This window comes from Nelumbo nucifera, chromosome 8 (genome assembly GCF_055504915.1).
Source record: "Nelumbo nucifera cultivar China Antique chromosome 8, China Antique-T2T, whole genome shotgun sequence".
Taxonomy (NCBI): domain Eukaryota; kingdom Viridiplantae; phylum Streptophyta; class Magnoliopsida; order Proteales; family Nelumbonaceae; genus Nelumbo; species Nelumbo nucifera.
In genome coordinates, this window is record NC_142656.1 from 39,561,457 (window position 1) to 39,580,118 (window position 18,662).

Sequence of the window (18,662 nt, forward strand, 5' to 3'; positions counted from 1 at the left end):
TTTTCTTCTATATCTAATATCAACCTTTCCACCTCTGATCTTTTCTTCTTCCTTCGGTTGTTAATTGTTCCAGCTCTACTTAATGCTGCTTTTGTTTTATTTTGCCTTTCCGGAAGTCCTTGGCTTTCCTCCACAAATTCCTTTGTTTGCCTATACTCCTCAAGGAGGGCACAAATCTGTCCCCAAATCCTCTCTAGTTCCTCCTCCTCTTGCTTCTTTCCCATAACTGATTCATCCCCAAATTTTTTGCTACTTTGAGCCCCTGTTTTTACTGAACCTTCTTGAACCCAAACCTGCCCTATCTCTTCCTCCTTTCTCTTATACTCCTCCGAAAACCTACAGATCTGATCCCAGATCTTCTCTAACTCCTCTTCCTGTAATTTCCTTCCCCTTTCCACTTCTTCTCGTTCTTGACCCTCCTTATCCCCAATTAAATATTTTCCATCCATGGCTGCTGAATCAAGTTGAGCTACAAAAGTACCTGTTCCAGGCAGAAAACCCATATCAGTACCAAAAAACCAATTGACAATATTACCTGACAAGTTGTGGGAAGAGGCCAATGGATCTCGAGAAGCAAAACAAAGGGGCAAGGTCGCGTCTATTCCTTCCAAAAGAGGTGATTGTGGGTCCCCGTTATGTTCAACCAATATTGTTTTAGTCCTTGCATTAGAATCTGCCTTTAGATGTTGTCCCCAAATTGATACCTCTGTGTAAGGTGACTGAGGTATGTCCTGTTCCTCTAGTCTTCTATCAATGCCTTGCTGCTCTAGCGAACTGGGAGCAAAATTAGGAGTCGGTAACATTTGCCTCTCCTCTATAAAAGCTACGGGAGACCCCACTTCCTTAGGTAAGGGGGAGGGTTGAGTGAACTTTTCTTGAACTGAATCTTTTCAAATCGAATCTTCGTTTTCCAAAAACAGCAGCTCAGTATGTAGGCTCTCATTGTCGCTGAGAGGTTTGGCTTTCTTCAATTCTACACTTCCAATACTTGAAGAGCCTTCAGACTCTGAATCTGAGCTGCTTCCTTCCTCCGTCTCACAGTCCTCAAAAGCATCCATGGTATTCTGGTTTCCTGTCGCCAGAATGATGGAGAACCCTGTCTCCACTATCGTCGAATGAGGCTTCTTGAACCTCGGATTGTGCCGTTCCGAAGAGATGCCCTTTTTCTTCAAGCTTGGGACCCATGCCCAATTCATGTTTGCCGCACCATTGCAGCGAACCCTACTTCCTGCAAGCGCTGGTTGCGAATGGCTCGAGGGAGACGATGATAGACCAAATTTTCGGTCCATCATCTCCCCAACTCCTTTGGTCACATGCCCACTTAAAAGGGCGCGTGACTTTTTAAGTTCTGGGTCCACCCGATTTACAGTAACCGGCCCATTCTCTTTATTAGACCCACTAGATCTTGATGGGCCTAGGCCCAACCCGTCCCCTTGCTAGCTTCTTTGGTCACGTGCCCACTTAAAAGGGCGCGTGGCTTTTTAAATTCTGGGTCCACCCGATTTAAGTTAACCAGCCCATTTACTTCACCAGACCCATTATATCTTGATGGGCCTGAGCCCAACCCCTCTATCCCCATGCCAGTCACGTGTTTACTTAAGAAAACATATGACTGGCCTTGGTTCATTGAACCAGACTGAACCGGCTCACAGGACTGGCTCGAGGCTCGAGCCCTGAAACCTTGCCAACCCTTGTTCAATTTGTTTTGAAATTTGAACTGGAGCAAGCCTGTCTCCAATTAATTCCCTTGTCACCGACTGAACATAGGACCTGCCATCCCTCAGCCCACCCTGCCATGCAGACTTTCCCCAAGTGTTTAAATCATCCTCTTTTTTCTTGGGGACCTCAGTTGTCTTAGTTTCTCTTGTAGAGACTACTTTGCCTTGCAAACCATGCAACCAAGCCTGTTCTGCCCCTTCATCTTCCTCCCTTCTACCCTCCTTCCATAGCTGGGCTTCAATGGAGGTAGTAAGCCAAACAGGGTAAACTAAACCATCTGAAACAACCTCTATCTTCCTTGGAATGTCACTGGGTTTAACACCACTTAACAACACTACTATTGAATGGAGATCACAACCAAACACACCATCTAATCTTGCATCACAGACTACAGCTATGGACTGTAACACTTCCTCCTTCCAGAGGTTGAAAAGTAACTCAAGCAATCTAACTGTTACATTGTCCTCAATCAATAAACTTTTGGTATTGGAAAGAGGACACCATTTCGAGACTGTGGCAGCACCAGCCTCTGAGTGAATAACTAGAGCTGAAATCTCTACTTCATCTTCACCCATATCTAACAAGGCTTTACAAGAGGCATAAGGAGTTATCACCATCGGTTTTTGCAGGTTTAACTCTGAGTATCGCCTGTGCAATACCTCCCCAATCCTTTGGTGGACTTGAAGTTTCCACCACGAATTTATTCCCCCAGTTCTTCTCTTCTACTAATGCTACAAGTTTGCAGCTTCTTTTTCCTTTTTCTGCAATCAACCAGTTTCTGTCACTGGAATCTTCCTCTCTCTTTTGCATACCCCTTTTCTTTTCCTTTGCTACATCCTCTACTTGTTTTGTTTCAGCTGCTAAATGAAGTCACTGAGTACTTGTGCCACAGCCTTCCAGCCATTACCCCTTCTACTTTCTGGGAAACAGACCACCTGCTTCTTTCTTCCCCCAAAGAATTCCTGCCGAGTTATGTAACAACCTTTTGCCTTCTTTTTGCATTCCAACTCATACCTCTTCCTTCCATCAAGGTTGAACTTCGTAAAGTTCATTTGTTTACCTTTATAACTTGCTTCTGAAATAAACTTCTGCATCCATTCTATTACTTCAAGACCTTCCAGCAATATTGTAGCTCTCTTTGCCTCCCTAATCTTCAAGCTCTGCTGGCCTCTAATCCTTATCTCTTCAAGAATGAAAACTTTTGCTTCAATCTTTATCTCTTTCCTCCATTTTGCAGCTTCTAAAAACCTGTTCTCCATCTGAAACCTCTAGCTTTCTTCATCCTTCCTTCTTCATTAAAGCTTTTGTTTCCTACATTGTTTTAAGGAATCAAATTGAGTCTACATTGTGAGTCCTGTGAGTCTTCAAAGCATTGTAGAAACTCTTATCCTCCAAGTTATAAAAGATTTGTGTTTCCATTTAACATTGTTCACACTAATGTGTAGGGGCCTTACCATTTACCTTGCATGGGAAGCTACAAATATTTTACTATGTTTATTGATGATTTTTCCCACTATACCTAGCTTTAGCTTATGTGTTCTCGTGCTGCAGTACCCAAACTTGTTCAACAGTTTCATGAATTTGTGTTTTACCTAATTTGACACCCGAATCAAAATATTCCAATCTAACAATGCTAAGGAATATTTTAAGAAGGATGTCTCCTAGAGGGAGAAGCAGACTATGGTTGCTCAATCTTTAGTTGAGGCAAAGAATAGGGCTATGGCCCATGGGGTTTAAGAGTTGTAATGGCTTAGATCTCTCCTAGAAGAGATGGGTATTGCTTATGATAAGCCACTAAGGTTGTATTGTGACAATCAAGCTGCCATTAACAATGCTCATAACCTAGTTCAGAATGGCAGAACTAAGCACATTGAGGTAGACAAACACTTCATACGAAAGAGAGTGGCCTTAAGGGGAAGTGTCTCTTCCTTTCATTTCTTCAAAGGGACAATTAATAGATATCTTGACCAAGGGAGTTCCTGAGGCGAAGCTCCAACACTATGTAAGCAAGCTAGGCATGATTGACATCTATGCTCATCTTGAGAGGGAGTGTAGAGAGATTGAGCTGAATGAGCCTAAGTTTCATTTATTAATTCAACAGCTTTATTTCAGTTGTAGTGGGCCTTCTTTATGGGCCTCCCTTTTTCTTCCACTTTATTTCTCTTTCTCCTGAACATCTTCTTCCTCTATTTTTTCTTCTCTAAAATCAGGCTTATTGCTGGATTGTATTTCTTCTATATTCATAGAATTTCTTATACTTCTGTTTTATTGAATACAAATGCTTTAGCTTTCAAAAAGATTACATAAAATTTTAAAATATGATGTGGGGTTCTTACTTTCCCATAAGAAAATTAAAATGGTACACTTGCCAAGGATCAAGCCAGTTCTGACTTGAAGAGCCACCATTCTCAGTCATCAAAACATATATAAGGGCCCATTGGATTTACATTTTTAGGCATGATTCATCCAAATATATACTAAAGCCAATAATGACGTCCCAACCTAGACCATTAGCACCTCACTACCACCCAGGCAACTATTGTGTTACAAATTATGAGGCACACAGATTGTTTGTGCATGTGTACTGAAGATGTAAGAGAGTAAAGAATGAGAAGTTTTTTGTCTAACTAAATTATCTTACCCCAAGACCCAATTCTTTTCTTGTTTCAGGACCAAGAGCACCTGGCTTTATACCGTCATACTTTCCACCAGGAGAATCCTGATAGTACCGAGTTGCATTACGAGGACCAGCTGTTTGGTTCCGTTTGGAGTTGTGCTGTTTCCGAGCATTTTCAACAGCGGCATTATCACGGGGCTTTGGGCAGTCCTTCAAAGAATGGCTGTAGGAACCACAATTGAAGCAACGAGAGCCCTCTAATATCTCCAGCTCCCTAAAACGTAGATAGATAATATAAGCAGACAAGGCATCAACTGAAATTAGTGGTAATTCAGCAATAAAAATTTGATAAAGTGGTGAAAACAATACATGCACAACTCAAACATAGAACTGCAATGAAGATGATAATTGAATAGATATAAAATCTATTCAGGCAAGAAAGGGAAACACGGGTAAAAAAGGTACAGGACCACAACTAACATACAGGACATAGAAGGGTAAATTGGCAATGGGGAAAGGTTTTCCTCGATGGGCCATCCATATTCCTTTAACTAGACTACATGCCCCCCCCCTTTCTGACCTATGTACAATTGTACATGGATGACATTGCAAAACCTGCCTATCCATCAAATAACCACCTATGCACTAGCCATATCTTCACTTTCTCATCAATGTCAGTTTTATACTCCACCTTGTTATAACTCTTCCAATATTAAGGTCCAACCTCAAAATTTCATTCTTTTCTGTTAACGAAAGTTCAGAACACATTAATCGTTCCAACCATATCCACATGTGCTGAAGCTTGCTACATGTGGATATGGTGACATGAAGAACACATTAATCGTTCCAAGTCACCACGAAAGCCACTAAATATAGGATTCCTAGGTTATATAGATCCTTTAGCTATCTGTTGAAATTAACCATTTACAGTAACTCTAAGACAATATCAGATATCTAAAAACAATGTCATGGCAGCATTAATAGGAATTTAATCAGACTTGTGATCTCATAAGTCATTAATAAGCATATTCATCTCACTGTAAAATGTCTTTCTATGCTTGCCAATAATCTAAATAAGGTCAGATGTCTATCAGATTTGATTTCTGATGTAGCATTTGTTGTACTGGATTTGACCTGGAAATGAAGAAGCACTAGATCATGGTATATAGGTACAGATTCTCTATCTTTTAGATCGATGCCATCTCTTAAATGCAAAGCCTAGCAACTTAGTAAGCACCATAATGTGTCTTTTCCACCGCATGTCACTAGTAGCATGTCTTGTCTCTTTTAGCTTATTCATTTTTTATGTTTGAAGCACATATCCAATTGTATCTTATTTGGGTTTTAGATAATTTGTTACATTTGCTTAAGGTTATTTCAGAACAACTTGGTTATACATAAAGGACAAGTTTGATTGTTTACAACCTTTAAATCTTCTTTGATAAATTAAGACTCAAGTTGGATCTAACATATGTGAATTTCAATCTGATAATGATAAAGAATATTTGTATTCATTATTCCCCTGCATTTTTTTATGAGCAAGGTGTATATGTCCACACATATCAGCAAAATGGTAATGTCTAAGTGTAAAAGCCACCATCTCTTATAATCATGGTTCGGAAATTTCGATATCAATGGAGAAATGAATAAATTTTGGGGATATTTTGCTAATTCACTAAGATATTTAGAAAGTCTTAAAACCCAAGGAAATTTTCTAAAAACACTGATTTCGTTAATAAACCTTATAGGAAACACTAGAAGAAGTATATTTGCACATTTAAGGCTAAAAAAAACAATAACAAGCAACTATATGAAAACAATAGATAAGATCAAGAGACTTTTTTTTGTAATTGAAAAATGATTTCATTAGCAAAGTATAGAAACTGATACAAGCATCCCAGAGAGAGGTGTAAGGTGAAACCTCACCCATAAAGGCTTAAACGTGATTATAACATCAACGACTGAGTGAAAAATAGAAATAAAACAAGATTACAATGCATCCCAGTAGAGATGTTCCTTGTTTACCCCTAGTTTTGCAAGATAATCAGCCATTCCATTTGTCTATCTGCCCACCCAATGTAAATTAATAGTCATGTCCCTTGTTTTTTTTTTTTTTTTTAATCGGTAATAGTCATATCCCTTGTTAACCAATTAACTTTCTTTAAGAGATCCCTGTAGCACCAAATGACCGAATCCAAAGCTATCAACCACCCCACAACCACCTTGGAGTCTCCTTCAATTTGTAACCTCTCCACATTGAGATGATTTGCAATCGGAATCCCTTGTATAGAAGCTAGTAGTTCAGCCCTATTAGAATCTTCTATTCCTAGGGCTGTAATCGGATTGGATTCAGCAAAATCCAACTCCGATCCAATTATGAAAAGCTTGCATCTGAATCTGATCGGATTTGAAGACCTCGGACTCAAATTCAAATCTCAACGGACTCAGATTGGATTCGGGTTTAATCCACTCCGCTTTAATTTTCTTAAAATACAAAAAAAATTAAAAAGTTAATTACTTTTCAACTTTTATATATAATAAATTAATGTAAATATACATATTGAATTTATTATAAATTTATTAAAAAGTTAAATATACATAAAAACATCATCCGAATCCGAGATAATCGGATCAAGCCTCGGATTTTCAGGTATTGACAGGCCGACATATTCCCACTGAGCCAGAGAATAAGGCAGCAAGGCTACAATATTGCTGTCCTTGTCTCTCAAAACTCTTATACCAAACAGGCCTAGGTTACCCTGACTACCATCGAAATTCAGCTTGTCAAAACCTTCAAGGGGAGGAGCCTAAGAAACAGTAGCCCTTCAATACAAGAGGAGTTATATGCCACAGTTGACCAACTCCTCCAAAGAGCATCAAAAGAAAAAGTGGAATAAGTAGTGTTTTCAACCAGTGTATGCCCTTGTTATAATACAATCCTTGACTTCTGAAAAGCTCCTTTCATTTTCTTGAAAAATTCCGCCATTCCTTTCTTCCCAAATTGTCCAAAGAGAGACAGCTCTAATACATTTCCACATAATTCTCCCTCTTTTTGTGGGTCAAACAAAGACAAAGCAAACAGCTATAGCAAACAAACAACTGGTAGAGTCCACCCGCACCCAAACAAGGAAAAAATCCAATTCCTAATAGCTATAGAAAAAAGGCGGGATATTGGTAAATGGTAATAGTGCTCACCATTAGATTTGCAAATAATACACCAGTTTGGGGATAAGCACAAGAAAGGCCTTTCCTTCTGCAAACTGTCCAAAGTATTAATTTTCCCATGAAACAATTCCCAACAAAAAACAGTAATTTTAGGGGGAACAGGCCTAGTCCAAACTTCCTTAACAGGGAAAGCCCAAGGAACTTAAAGAAGGAAGCAAGCTACAGGAAAGGATGAAACCAAAATCCCAATTTGGAGTCAAAGGACAGTAGTGGAGAGAAAATTAGAAACAAGCTACAGGAAAGGATGAAAGTGTTGTACGCTACCTTGGTAGAAAGGATAGTTGGAGGAGAGATGGAGGTCAAGAAGATTGAAGTCTGGGCAGGTGTAGAATGGGGAAAAGAGTATTATGGGAGTGAGAAAGCTGAACAGGGAGTTGTTACTCTTTATGTTTTTTGATGAGTCAAATGTGTTTAGTAAGACTCGAATCCATGACCTCTTATTTCTATATTTAATTATTACCCTTTATGTTTCGTAGCAGGCAAGCAGCAAAGTGGGTATTGGAGTATGAGAGCACAAGGAAGAAAAGCTTGAACCTACGACTTGACTGGTGGTTCCTAGAGACAGGCAATGTGTCTAGAGATAGGAGATGGGCAGTTTGGATTGGGGTCGTCAGAAATACTGTTGCATGTGTGGAGTATATTAACTTTTGAAGGGATGGGAAATAGGTAAGGTATATTTTCGAAATACGACGACAAAAGCCAATGTTGGGAGAAGCTAAACATGGCAAGGATATCAATCGAGGTAGCGGATACCTCTGTTATCCCTCATAGTATATGAGTCTAACGTTCGCAGGAGAAAGATATCTGTTATAATTGATAGTAGAAGGGGAGGATTAGATTTTTTGGGGAAAGGGAGGAAATGATGAAAAAATAGAAGGTAGAAGAGGGAAGGGAAGAAGGGAGATGGGGTGGGTTCAGGAACAAAGACCTCAGGCAACAAAAGGAGGAGGCATGAGAGGAGAGGGAGTCGAAGAGGCAGTCTAAGGGAGAAGAGGAAGAAGAAAAGAATGAGGTAGTGATGGAGGACTCAAATGTTGGTTATGTGGCCAACTCGAATCTAGGTGGAACTGTGGAAGGGCGGATGTGGTCCATCTGGAGGAGTATAAGGAGACAGGTGGTGGTCAGTCGAGAGAAACTAGTGGTGGGGTTCACCGTTTGAAAAATCTCAATCAGGACTTTAAGAAGCCCAACCGGCACAAATAGATGAGATAACGAGATGTATATTTGGAAAACTTGTCCTGGGTTTGAATCTAAGGAGTAGAAAAAAAAGGCAAAAAGAAAGTTTTGGCTTTGGATAGTTCGTCAGACAAATGGGTGTGGTTGGTGACAAGATATGAAGCAGGGAAGAAGATTATCACGACAGAAGATGACGAAGATTGGCAAGGTAAGAATCATAGTTGTCAAGGTGACACCTAGGCGACTAAGCAGTTTTCAAACTTCGCCTCACCCAAACGCCATGCAAAGTTTGTACAAGGCGCACGCCTAGGCGGCTAGGTAGGCGCTTAACTCCAAGGCGCAAGCCTAGACTAGATGCAAGACACATTAATACATCCCTTAATACATTGATCCTTTAATATTTTTATATTGTTTTTTACTTTTCTTTTGCTGCAAATAGTTTTTATTGGTTAGTTTTTGTTATTACAATAGAACCTATCACACATTATCACTCTTTTTATAAGAAGAAGAGTGTTGTCTTTTTAGGGTTTTATTTTCATGGCAGAACTGAATAGAAGAGGGAGAGTTGCCAGGTCAGGTACGTTTCACACACAGTTCAACTCCAACTGTTGCTGAAATGCTGGTTCTTCCTGTTTTTTTTGTCTTTTCCATACGTTTGTTGCATATGTTTTTTTAATCTAACAGGGGCTCCATCCCCTTCATTTCTTCTTCATTTTCCTGCAAACTTTTCACCCTTTCACCTGCACTTTTGTCCTCCTCGATGGTAATCTGGAACAGGGGTTCTGCCCCCTTTTCTTCTTCACTTCTCTGAATTTCTTCATCACTTCTTCCTCTTCACTGGTGATCTGAAACAGGGGCTCTGCCCCCTTCTTTTCATTTTCTTCTTTTATTTAGTGTTTCCCTAGTTTTTCTTGGTCTAAAACAGCAGTGGAGCCCCTTGTTCTTTTTCTTTTTCTGGTCTAAAACAGGGCTCTGCCTCCCAGTTTTCTCCTCAAGTTCTTTTTCTTTTCTTGGTCAAACACGGGCTATGCCCTCTTCAGTTCTTCCTTTAAGTCCAAATTTCTATTTCTAATATTCTGTGTTGCATGCTTTAAGCACAACTACAAGAATCATAAGTAGAAAATTTAGTTTAGAGGTTTGTAGGTTAATGTATCAAACCAAATAACTAGCTCATTTAGGGTAGAAACACATAGGATTACTTTTTCTGATTTCAGCGCCTAGGCACCCAAGTGCCCCTTGGTCGCCTAGCCTCGCCTTGGCACCTTGAAAACTATGGTAAGAAGAAGAATGATTATACAATTGACTAGTAAACGAGAGGTCTATGACCTCAACCAAGGGTTGGATGGCTCTGCTTCAAGTCAACGCACTTCTCCAGCAGCAGCACAGAGCCAGGAGCCTAACGATGTAAGTGGAGGTGGAAGGCAGAGGAATACAATGGTCGAAGATAGGAAGTGAACACTAACAAGTTGGAATACAATAATCCATAGAAAGGTGAATTTTGGGCCCCTGTTGTGGAGAGGTTTGAGAAAAGACATGCCAACTGGAAGAAGAATTATTTCTCTCTCGGAGGGAGGATCACTTTGATAAGGTCTACTCTTGCCAACCTTCCTGTTTATTTCCTATCAGTTTTTAAGATTCCGGCTAAGGTGGCTAGTAGGCTGGAAAAACTAATGAGAGACTTTCTTTGGGAGTCGGGAGCGGAGAAGAAGGATCATAGGGTTAGATGGGATGTGGTATGTGGATGTAAGAAGGATGGGGGTTTGGGTTTTGGGAATATAAGGGTTAGGAACTTAGCACTATTGGGGAAATGGCTGTGGAGATTCTCATTGGCGAAAGAAAGACTGTGGGTTAAGATAGTGGGAAGTATACATGGGCTGGCAGACAATGGATGGGACTTTGGAATCTTAGCAAGGACTACAAGAGCTTCTCCTTGGAAAGCTATTCAAGACATCTTGCCCTTGTTCTATCCATGGGTCAGGTATGACTTACACACAGGTAATCTCATTAAATTCCGGGAACATGTGCGGGTTGGGAACTCCTATTTAAAAGATCAATTTCCAGGCCTCTTTGCTATTTCCACCCTTAAAAATGAACAAATTTCCTCCTTTCTTGTTCCTTATAATTCACCTTCTAGGTTCGGTTGGAAGCAGTGGGTTAAGATAGTGGGAAGCAGTGTAGTGTCATCTTCAATGGAGGGAGGATTTTGTACTCTCTTTGGGCGTGAACACGTACGTTGGGAGGAGCATTCTTGTGTGGATTCCGTATCAGGTATATCACTCCTCTAACTTGGTTTCAGATTTGGTCCGGTTTGGTTACAAGAACGAACCTTAAAAGTGCAGTTTTCTAAATTGGGAATAGGATTCTCAGATGGGAGTAAAGAAATTTTTGAAATTTTTCCCAACCTTCATGCAGGGTTCAGCCATCCATATGTTGGATCTCCGATCCCTTCAATGGTATCAGTGCCAGGTTCAAGTCTTGAACCAAATTACAACAGATCTAAATCTGCGCAAATGGGCAGAAGGCGTTCTACCCGATTTGCGTTGTTAACGCTTTTTCTGGGAATTGGTTCCCAAATTATGGGCAGATGATCTGGAAAATAAATCTTTATTATTCTTTGAAATTTATAGAATTGTTCTATGAATTTTTCTTGAATTTTTGGGCTGCACATGTGATGGAAGATCGAATCTTTATGGTGCCAAGAATGGCACACCTTGTGATTTTTCTTCTATTCAATTCTGATCTGTAAATAATTTTTTTTATTTTTAGACAAATTGTATAGGAATTCGATGTGATGTAATAATAGAAAAAATAGGTTTTTCTAGTTTTTTTCCATTTGGAGATTGCTGGAACGCGCAATAGAGGAGAAGAAATTTTCGCAGAAACAAGTTCTGCAATCTGTGATTTTGCAAATATTGATTCAGCAATCTGCGATTAACTGTTCTTTGCAAGTTTGCAGGATATCCAAGAAAATCACAGTGCAGCCCTCTGATTTTAGTTTCTTGAGAATTTGATTATCTTGAATTAATTTATTTTTCAATCATTATTCTTGAATTAAATCTTAAACTGGACACCAAAACTTGGGCCGATTTACACTAGATTTGGTCCAAACTCTATGGACTGAATTGTTGGTTCGATGGGGTTGGTTTTTCTAACCCTAATTCGATTCAGGCCAAAGAGATGATGGCCCACTTCATGTTTTAATTCGGCCCACCTCTGTAAAACCTAAATTTAATATGATAAAACTGAATCAGCCCTAATTTAGCTACATGGGCCAAACTTCCTTTTGCAGTACAGCCTATGTATCTAGATAATGTTATATGATAATATTGTAGGATTTGTTGGGATGATACTGATTTAATCAAATTAATTAAGGATTTTACAGATATTTTAATTGATTGGATCAATTTATTTCATGCATGTGATGTATGAATGTGTGATGTGCTACGTACATGGACCATAAGTACTTGGCCCATGATTATTTCGATAGCGGCTCTTTCGCACCCCATAGCTGAATGCACATCATTTCCATGATGTCCATAAGATCATTGGATGATCTCCCTGTTTGGTGGGCCCCACATCAGATTCCTCCCCAAGAGGAATCGTAAAAAGCCTAGCTATTTAGGGCCCATTTAAATCTGGCTTTTGAGAGAGTCAGTGGGAGCCACTTTGGATCGACCTAAATAAAAACTAGGGCGTAATATTTTGTTCTCTCCACTGAAATATGAGTGCATGTGATAGGGAGATGTTAGGCAGTGTATGCCCTTAGCTCCAATCAGCATGATGTACACTATGACATTTATTGTAAGTAAATAAAGTTCATTTGATTCAGGTTATTATGGTGTGTTTCTGTGTAACACCCTTAAACTGGACACATATGAAACTCGTGTTAGTTTAGAACCTTCACAGCCGTAGGATAGATCTGAGGTGATTTATCCTGCCAAGGCTGACACTGATGTACCACCAAGTTGGTTGGGGTGGCTTGTTTTAGTTGCCAGGGTGAGACCTAAGGTACATGCAGTGTGAGTTTTCTTGAAACCCTGAACCGGACCAAAATTCCAGTATTGCCCTAGACCTTGGAGATAGATGGGCAAAACTAAAATGTTACACCTGACCCTAGACTCGATTATGATACTGCACTAGGTATCGGATTGGGCTGTTTTTGATATGCCAATCAGTGAAATCCTTAGAGGGGGTCAAAACCTGGGTATGTTGAGACAGTCCAATAATTCATCTGAGTGGGTGATCACACACACTGAGGGAGGACACTCTAAATTGCTTTCCAAGGAGATGCCAACGTAGCTTGACGTGATACACTCGCATCCCATCCATTTTCCTGTCTTCCATGTATACTAGCTATCATTCAATGCCACAATCTCTCCCTTTCTCTAGGCCACCTCCACAACCACTTTCCTAAGAGAGCTTTATTCTTTAGAGCTAACCTTCCTAATCCCAGTCCACCCTCCTCTTTACTCCTACAAACTATTTCCCAATTGATTATGTGTGTTAGTGAAGGGGTATTTCGGTCTTTGTACCTGTTGAGAGTGTTGATGTGTACTATTATGTTAGTTCGAGTGCCTCTTACTTAAATAAGGGCACTTATGTCTTTTCCAATTACATTAATAATATAATAACAGGTCTGGCCGAAACTAGGGTTGACCTTTTCCTATTTTCGAACCAGACCTTTTCTCTTCTCCTTCCTCTTTCTTCCTTCTTCTTTCCTCTCTTTCTTCTTGCTGTTTACTTTACTTTTCAGCTAACAAACAAAACAGACTTCTAAGGCAGGCTGAACTTTAACATGGTATCAGAGCAACATTAAACAAATCAGACCTGCTAGAATTCTGTTTTCTGCGCATTCGAACTAGGGTTTCTCTTAGATTTCTCAGTCGTTGGTTGGAGACTAGGAAAAGGGCTGAAAAGGAGTGATCGCCCTCTTCCCTTGGAGGTTTCTATGCCTCCGGTGGTGTCGTTGGTGATTGGTTGTTGTGGTTTCTAAGCCCTCCCCTAATTAATGTAGGGCTGGTGCGTGTGGTGCAGTGGTGTTTCATTCCTTCGTGTGGTTGGCCTTCAGGCGATGAGGTAAGGAGTTTTTCTATGCATATTTTCTGTTATGGAACACATGAGAGGTGTGGTACAGATCGTATGATGGGTTTCAGATTGCAGTATGCTAGAGTTTATGCTAGGGTTTATGCTGGTTTGTGTGTGATTCAAAGGGAAGTAGTGTTTACTTAATGGTAAAACTTCCAGTAGCTGTAGAGTAGGGTTTGTGGTGTTACAAGTACGGATTTCAGCCTTTGTTATTGCTGAAATCAGTGTGCAGATTTCGGTGAAGTGTCTGTGTGTAGTGTGCAATGTGTAGTGCTCAGGATTCAGTGATAAGGGAATTCGGCAATGGCAGATAACAGTGATAGTAAACCTAGTGTGATGATATCTACTGACTACCTGAATGTCCAAATGACCTCCATTAAACTGAATGGAGAGAATTATGTCCCTTGGGCCAAGTCTGTAGAGGTTTTTCTAAAGGCGAAGAAGAAGGTAAAGCACATAAGAGAGGAGAAACCCCCCACTAGTTCTCAGGAGTATGAAGACTGGGAACAAGAAGATGCACAGATCATCACATGGTTGTGGAACAATATGGAACCCAGAATCAGTGTGAATTTCATGTTTCTTGACACAGCCAAAGAGGTGCGGGATCATGCTAAGAAATTGTATTCTGGTCAGGATAATACAACTAGGGTATATCAACTGTATCAGGAATACTTCAGTCTGCAATAGGGAAATCAGAGCCTTGAGGAGTACTATGCCAGTATGAGAAATATTTGTAATGAGCTAAATGTCTATCACCCTCTCACTTCTGATGTCAAGGTTCAACAGCAACAGAGAGAGCAGCATGATGTGACTCGATTTCTGGTGGGGCTGAAGTCTGAGTATGAACCAATACGAGCCCAGATACTAGGAGGATCTGCCCTTCCATCTTTAGAAGAGGTGTTTGCTCGTCTTCGGAGGACTTCCATTGGATCTATGGAAAACTCTAACATCTCAGATAAATCAGCATTTGCAGTGTCGAGAGGACAAAGTGGCAGAAGTGGGGCTTGAGGAGCCCAGCCTGGCCGTGGTGGCAGTAGTGGTCCAGTGTATGACCGGAGTGGTAGTGGTGGATCTACACATATCCGTGGTGGTGGTCGTACTAGAGGCAGAGATTCAGGGGGAGCTCGTGGTAGAGGACGTGGCTCGGGCCCACAGAGGTGTACTCATTGTGGTTTGGATGGACATACTATTAACTACTGCTATGACTTACATGGTCCACCCTCGACGTGGGCCAACCATGCCATGACTAGTGACACCAGTTCCAACTTTAGACAGGAGAACCGGTCAGCTGACCAGATGCCTTCTACCTCTCCAGATGGTCCAGGCAAGGAGATGGTGAGTGTTCCTCATGATGAGTATGAAAGGTTTGTTCAATCCACGTCGCAGCAGAACACAGCTACCTTTGCACACTCAAGTATGGCTTGTTTGGCATCCACACCCAACCCCTGGATTATTGACTCTGGAGCCTCCGATCACATGACGGGAACTCCAGGTGTGTTTTCATCTCTCACTCATTGCTCAACATCACAATCTGTTACCCTTGCTAATGGCTCCACATCATCTATTCGTGGTGTTGGTAATGTTGACCTAGACCCTGTGTCCCTATCCTCTGTTTTATGTGTACCTAAGCTTCTATTTAATCTTATGTCTGTTAGTAAGCTTACCAAGTCCCTTAATTGCTCCGTTACATTTTACCCCTCTATGTGTGTCTTTCAGGATCTCAAGACGGGGATGAAGATTGGTGGAGGGCATGAAGCCAGTGGACTGTATTATCTTGATGGTAGTGGAAGAACGTCAATGGCCCTTCAGTCATCTATTTCTCCTCTCCAGTGGCATTGTAGATTTGGTCATCCTTCGCTGAAAGTGCTGAAGTCCTTGGTCCCTTCATTGAGTCAACTTTCTGTTCTAGATTGTGAGTTGTGTCAATTTGGAAAACACCATCGTGTTCCCTTTAATTCTAGGGTTGATAACCGTGTGTCGAGTCCTTTTTCTTTAATTCATTTAGATGTTTGGGGTCCTTATAAAGTGATGTCATATAATGGACACAGATATTTTGTTATTTTTGTTGATGACTTTTCAAGAATGGCGTGGCTCTATTTAATGAAAGAAATAAGTGAATTATTTGCCATCTTCCAGAAATTTTATGCTGAGACCCGCAATCAATTTGGTGTTCACATTAAAATTTTCCGTTCTGATAATGGCTGTGAATACTTGTCTTCATCTTTTCAAGAATACTTGGACCAGCATGGCATTATACACCAAACTTCATGTACCTACACCCCACAACAAAATGGGGTTGCTGAGAGAAAGAACCGACATCTTGTAGAAACGGCACGCTCACTCATGCACCACATGAATGTTCCCAAACCCTTTTGGAGTGATGCAATGCTCACCTCTTGTTTCTTAATTAATCGGATGCCCACGTCTATTCTTGATGGTCGTTCTCCTTTTAGTGTCTTGTTCCCCAACATGTCTCCGTTTCCGCTTCCTCCTCCGGTATTTGGGTGTGTCTGCTTCGTCCATAATCTGGGTCCCGGGACTGACAAGTTAGATGCACGATCCCTTAAGTGTATCTTCCTTGGCTATTCCCGGACTCAGAAAGGGTACAAGTGTTACCATCCCAGTTCTCGTCATTCTTTGGTATGTGTTGATGTTACTTTCTTCGAGTCTACTCCGTTCTTCGTGGGGTCCGGTGATGCTGCTTCCTCCACATCACCTCCTCCTCTTCCCCTTCTTGTGGCTGATCCTCCTCCTCTGGTTCCAGTCGTGCCTACGTCCTTGCCTCCGGTGCCACCGTCCGTTGACCGTCCACCTATCCGTCACGTGTATACACATCGCCCACGTGTACCGGCTGCGCCTCCTTCGGCTTCATCACCGTCAACAGATCCGGCTCCAGATCTGACACCAGCCTCCGACTTTGATCTTCCTATTTCCTTACGGAAAGGTAAACGCACCTGCACCCTTCACCCTATTTCCAATTTTGTTTCCCTTACTCACCTCTCCACCTCCCATCGCCAGTTCATCTCCTTGTTATCCTCAGTGGTTGTTCCTAAGGATGTCCAAGAAGCCCTTACCTCTCCAGAGTGGTGTCGTGCTATGGAAGAAGAGCTCTCTGCCCTCCATCATAATCACACTTGGGACCTCACCACTCTTCCTCCTAGGAAGCAGGTTGTCGGTTGTAAGTGGGTGTATACCGTTAAGTACTTGCCAGATGGTCGTGTTGAGCACCTAAAGGCGCGGCTGGTTGCAAAAAGGTACTCCCAAACCTATGGGAGTACCTTGCAGCTATGTATGATTGGCCTCTACATCAACTAGATATCAAAAATGCTTTTTTGCATGGTGATTTGCTCGAGGAGGTCTACATGGAGCAACCACCAGGGTTTGCTGCTCAGGGGGAGGATGGTAAGGTAATGCAGACTTAAGAAGGCTATATATGGACTTAAACAGTCCCCTAGAGCATGGTTTGGTAGGTTCAATGAGGTGGTCAAGAAGTTTGGTATGAAAAAGTGCCAAGTTGATCACTTTGTCTTCAGTCATGACTCTCCGGCAGGCAAAATACTACTGGTGGTGTATGTAGATGATATCGTTGTGACTGGGAATGATAAAATGGGCATTGACAGATTGAAGACATTCCTACAGGAACACTTTCAGACAAAGGACCTTGGCAAATTGAAATGCTTTTTGGGCATAGAGGTAGCAAGATCTAAGCATGGCATTAATTTGTGTCAGAGGAAATATGTGCTAGATTTACTGGAAGAAACATGTTTGTTGGGTACTAAACCAGCTGAGACACCTATGGAAACAAATACGAGGTTGAGCAGTGATATAGGTGAAGTATTTGAAGACCCTGGCAGATACCGACGTCTTGTAGGCAAACTAAACTACCTAACCATTACTCGGCCAGATATTTCATTTGCAGTTAGTGTGGTGAGTCAGTTCATGCAGAAACCTTTGGTCCCACATTGGAATGCAGTGCTAAGGATTGTGAGGTACTTGAAAGGAGCTCCTGGTCGTGGTTTGCTGTACAAAAGTGGCGGAAAACTGGAAGTAGAAGGATACACCGATGCTGATTGGGCAGGTTCTATGTCTGATAGCAGTCTACCACAGGCTATTGCACCTTCCTGGGGGGTAACTTGGTAACGTGGAAAGGTAAGAAGCAAACAGTTGTGGCAAGAAGCAGTGCAGAAACAGAATATAGGGCCATGGCACATACTGCTTGTGAATTAGTGTGGCTAAGGAACCTTCTACAGGAGATAGGATATGACATCAGTACTCCAATGAAGCTCTATTGTGACAATCAGGCAGTGGTTCATATCTCTTCCAATCCGGTGTTTCATGAAAGAACCAAGCACATCGAAGTTGACTGTCATTTTGTGAGAGAGAAGGTGCTGAATGGAGTGATAGAGACTGCATATGTTATACGGGAAATCAATGGGCAGACTTGTTTACAAAAGGTTTGAGTCAGGGGAGAGTGGACTACATATGTAACAAGCTGGGATTATATGATATATACTCACCAGCTTGAGGGGGAGTGTTAGTGAAGGGGTATTTCGGTCTTTGTACCTGTTGAGAGTGCTCATGTGTATTATTATGTTAGTTCGAGTGCCTCTTACTTAAATAAGGGCACTTGTGTCTTTTCCAATTACATTAATAATATAATAACAGGTCTGGCCAAAACTAGGGTTGACTTTTTCCTATTTTCGAACCAGACCTTTTCTCTTCTCCTTCCTCTTTCTTCCTTCTTTCCTCACTTTCTTCTTGCTGTTTACTTTACTTTTCAGCTAACAAACAAAACAGACTTCTAGGGCAGGCCGAACTTTAACAATGTGATCTTTCTTTT

General features: G+C 41.2%; 1 protein-coding gene across 1 annotated transcript in view; it reads right to left on the reverse strand.

The window, feature by feature from the left end:
- The window catches only part of LOC104590246 (uncharacterized), a 59,880-nt gene that overhangs the window by 24,884 nt on the left and 16,334 nt on the right, over window positions 1–18,662 (reverse strand). Inside the window, exon 7 of the mRNA XM_010248823.3 lies at window positions 4,361–4,610. Within this exon, the coding sequence (XP_010247125.1) occupies window positions 4,361–4,610 (250 nt within the window). The remainder of the gene's footprint in view (window positions 1–4,360; window positions 4,611–18,662) is intronic.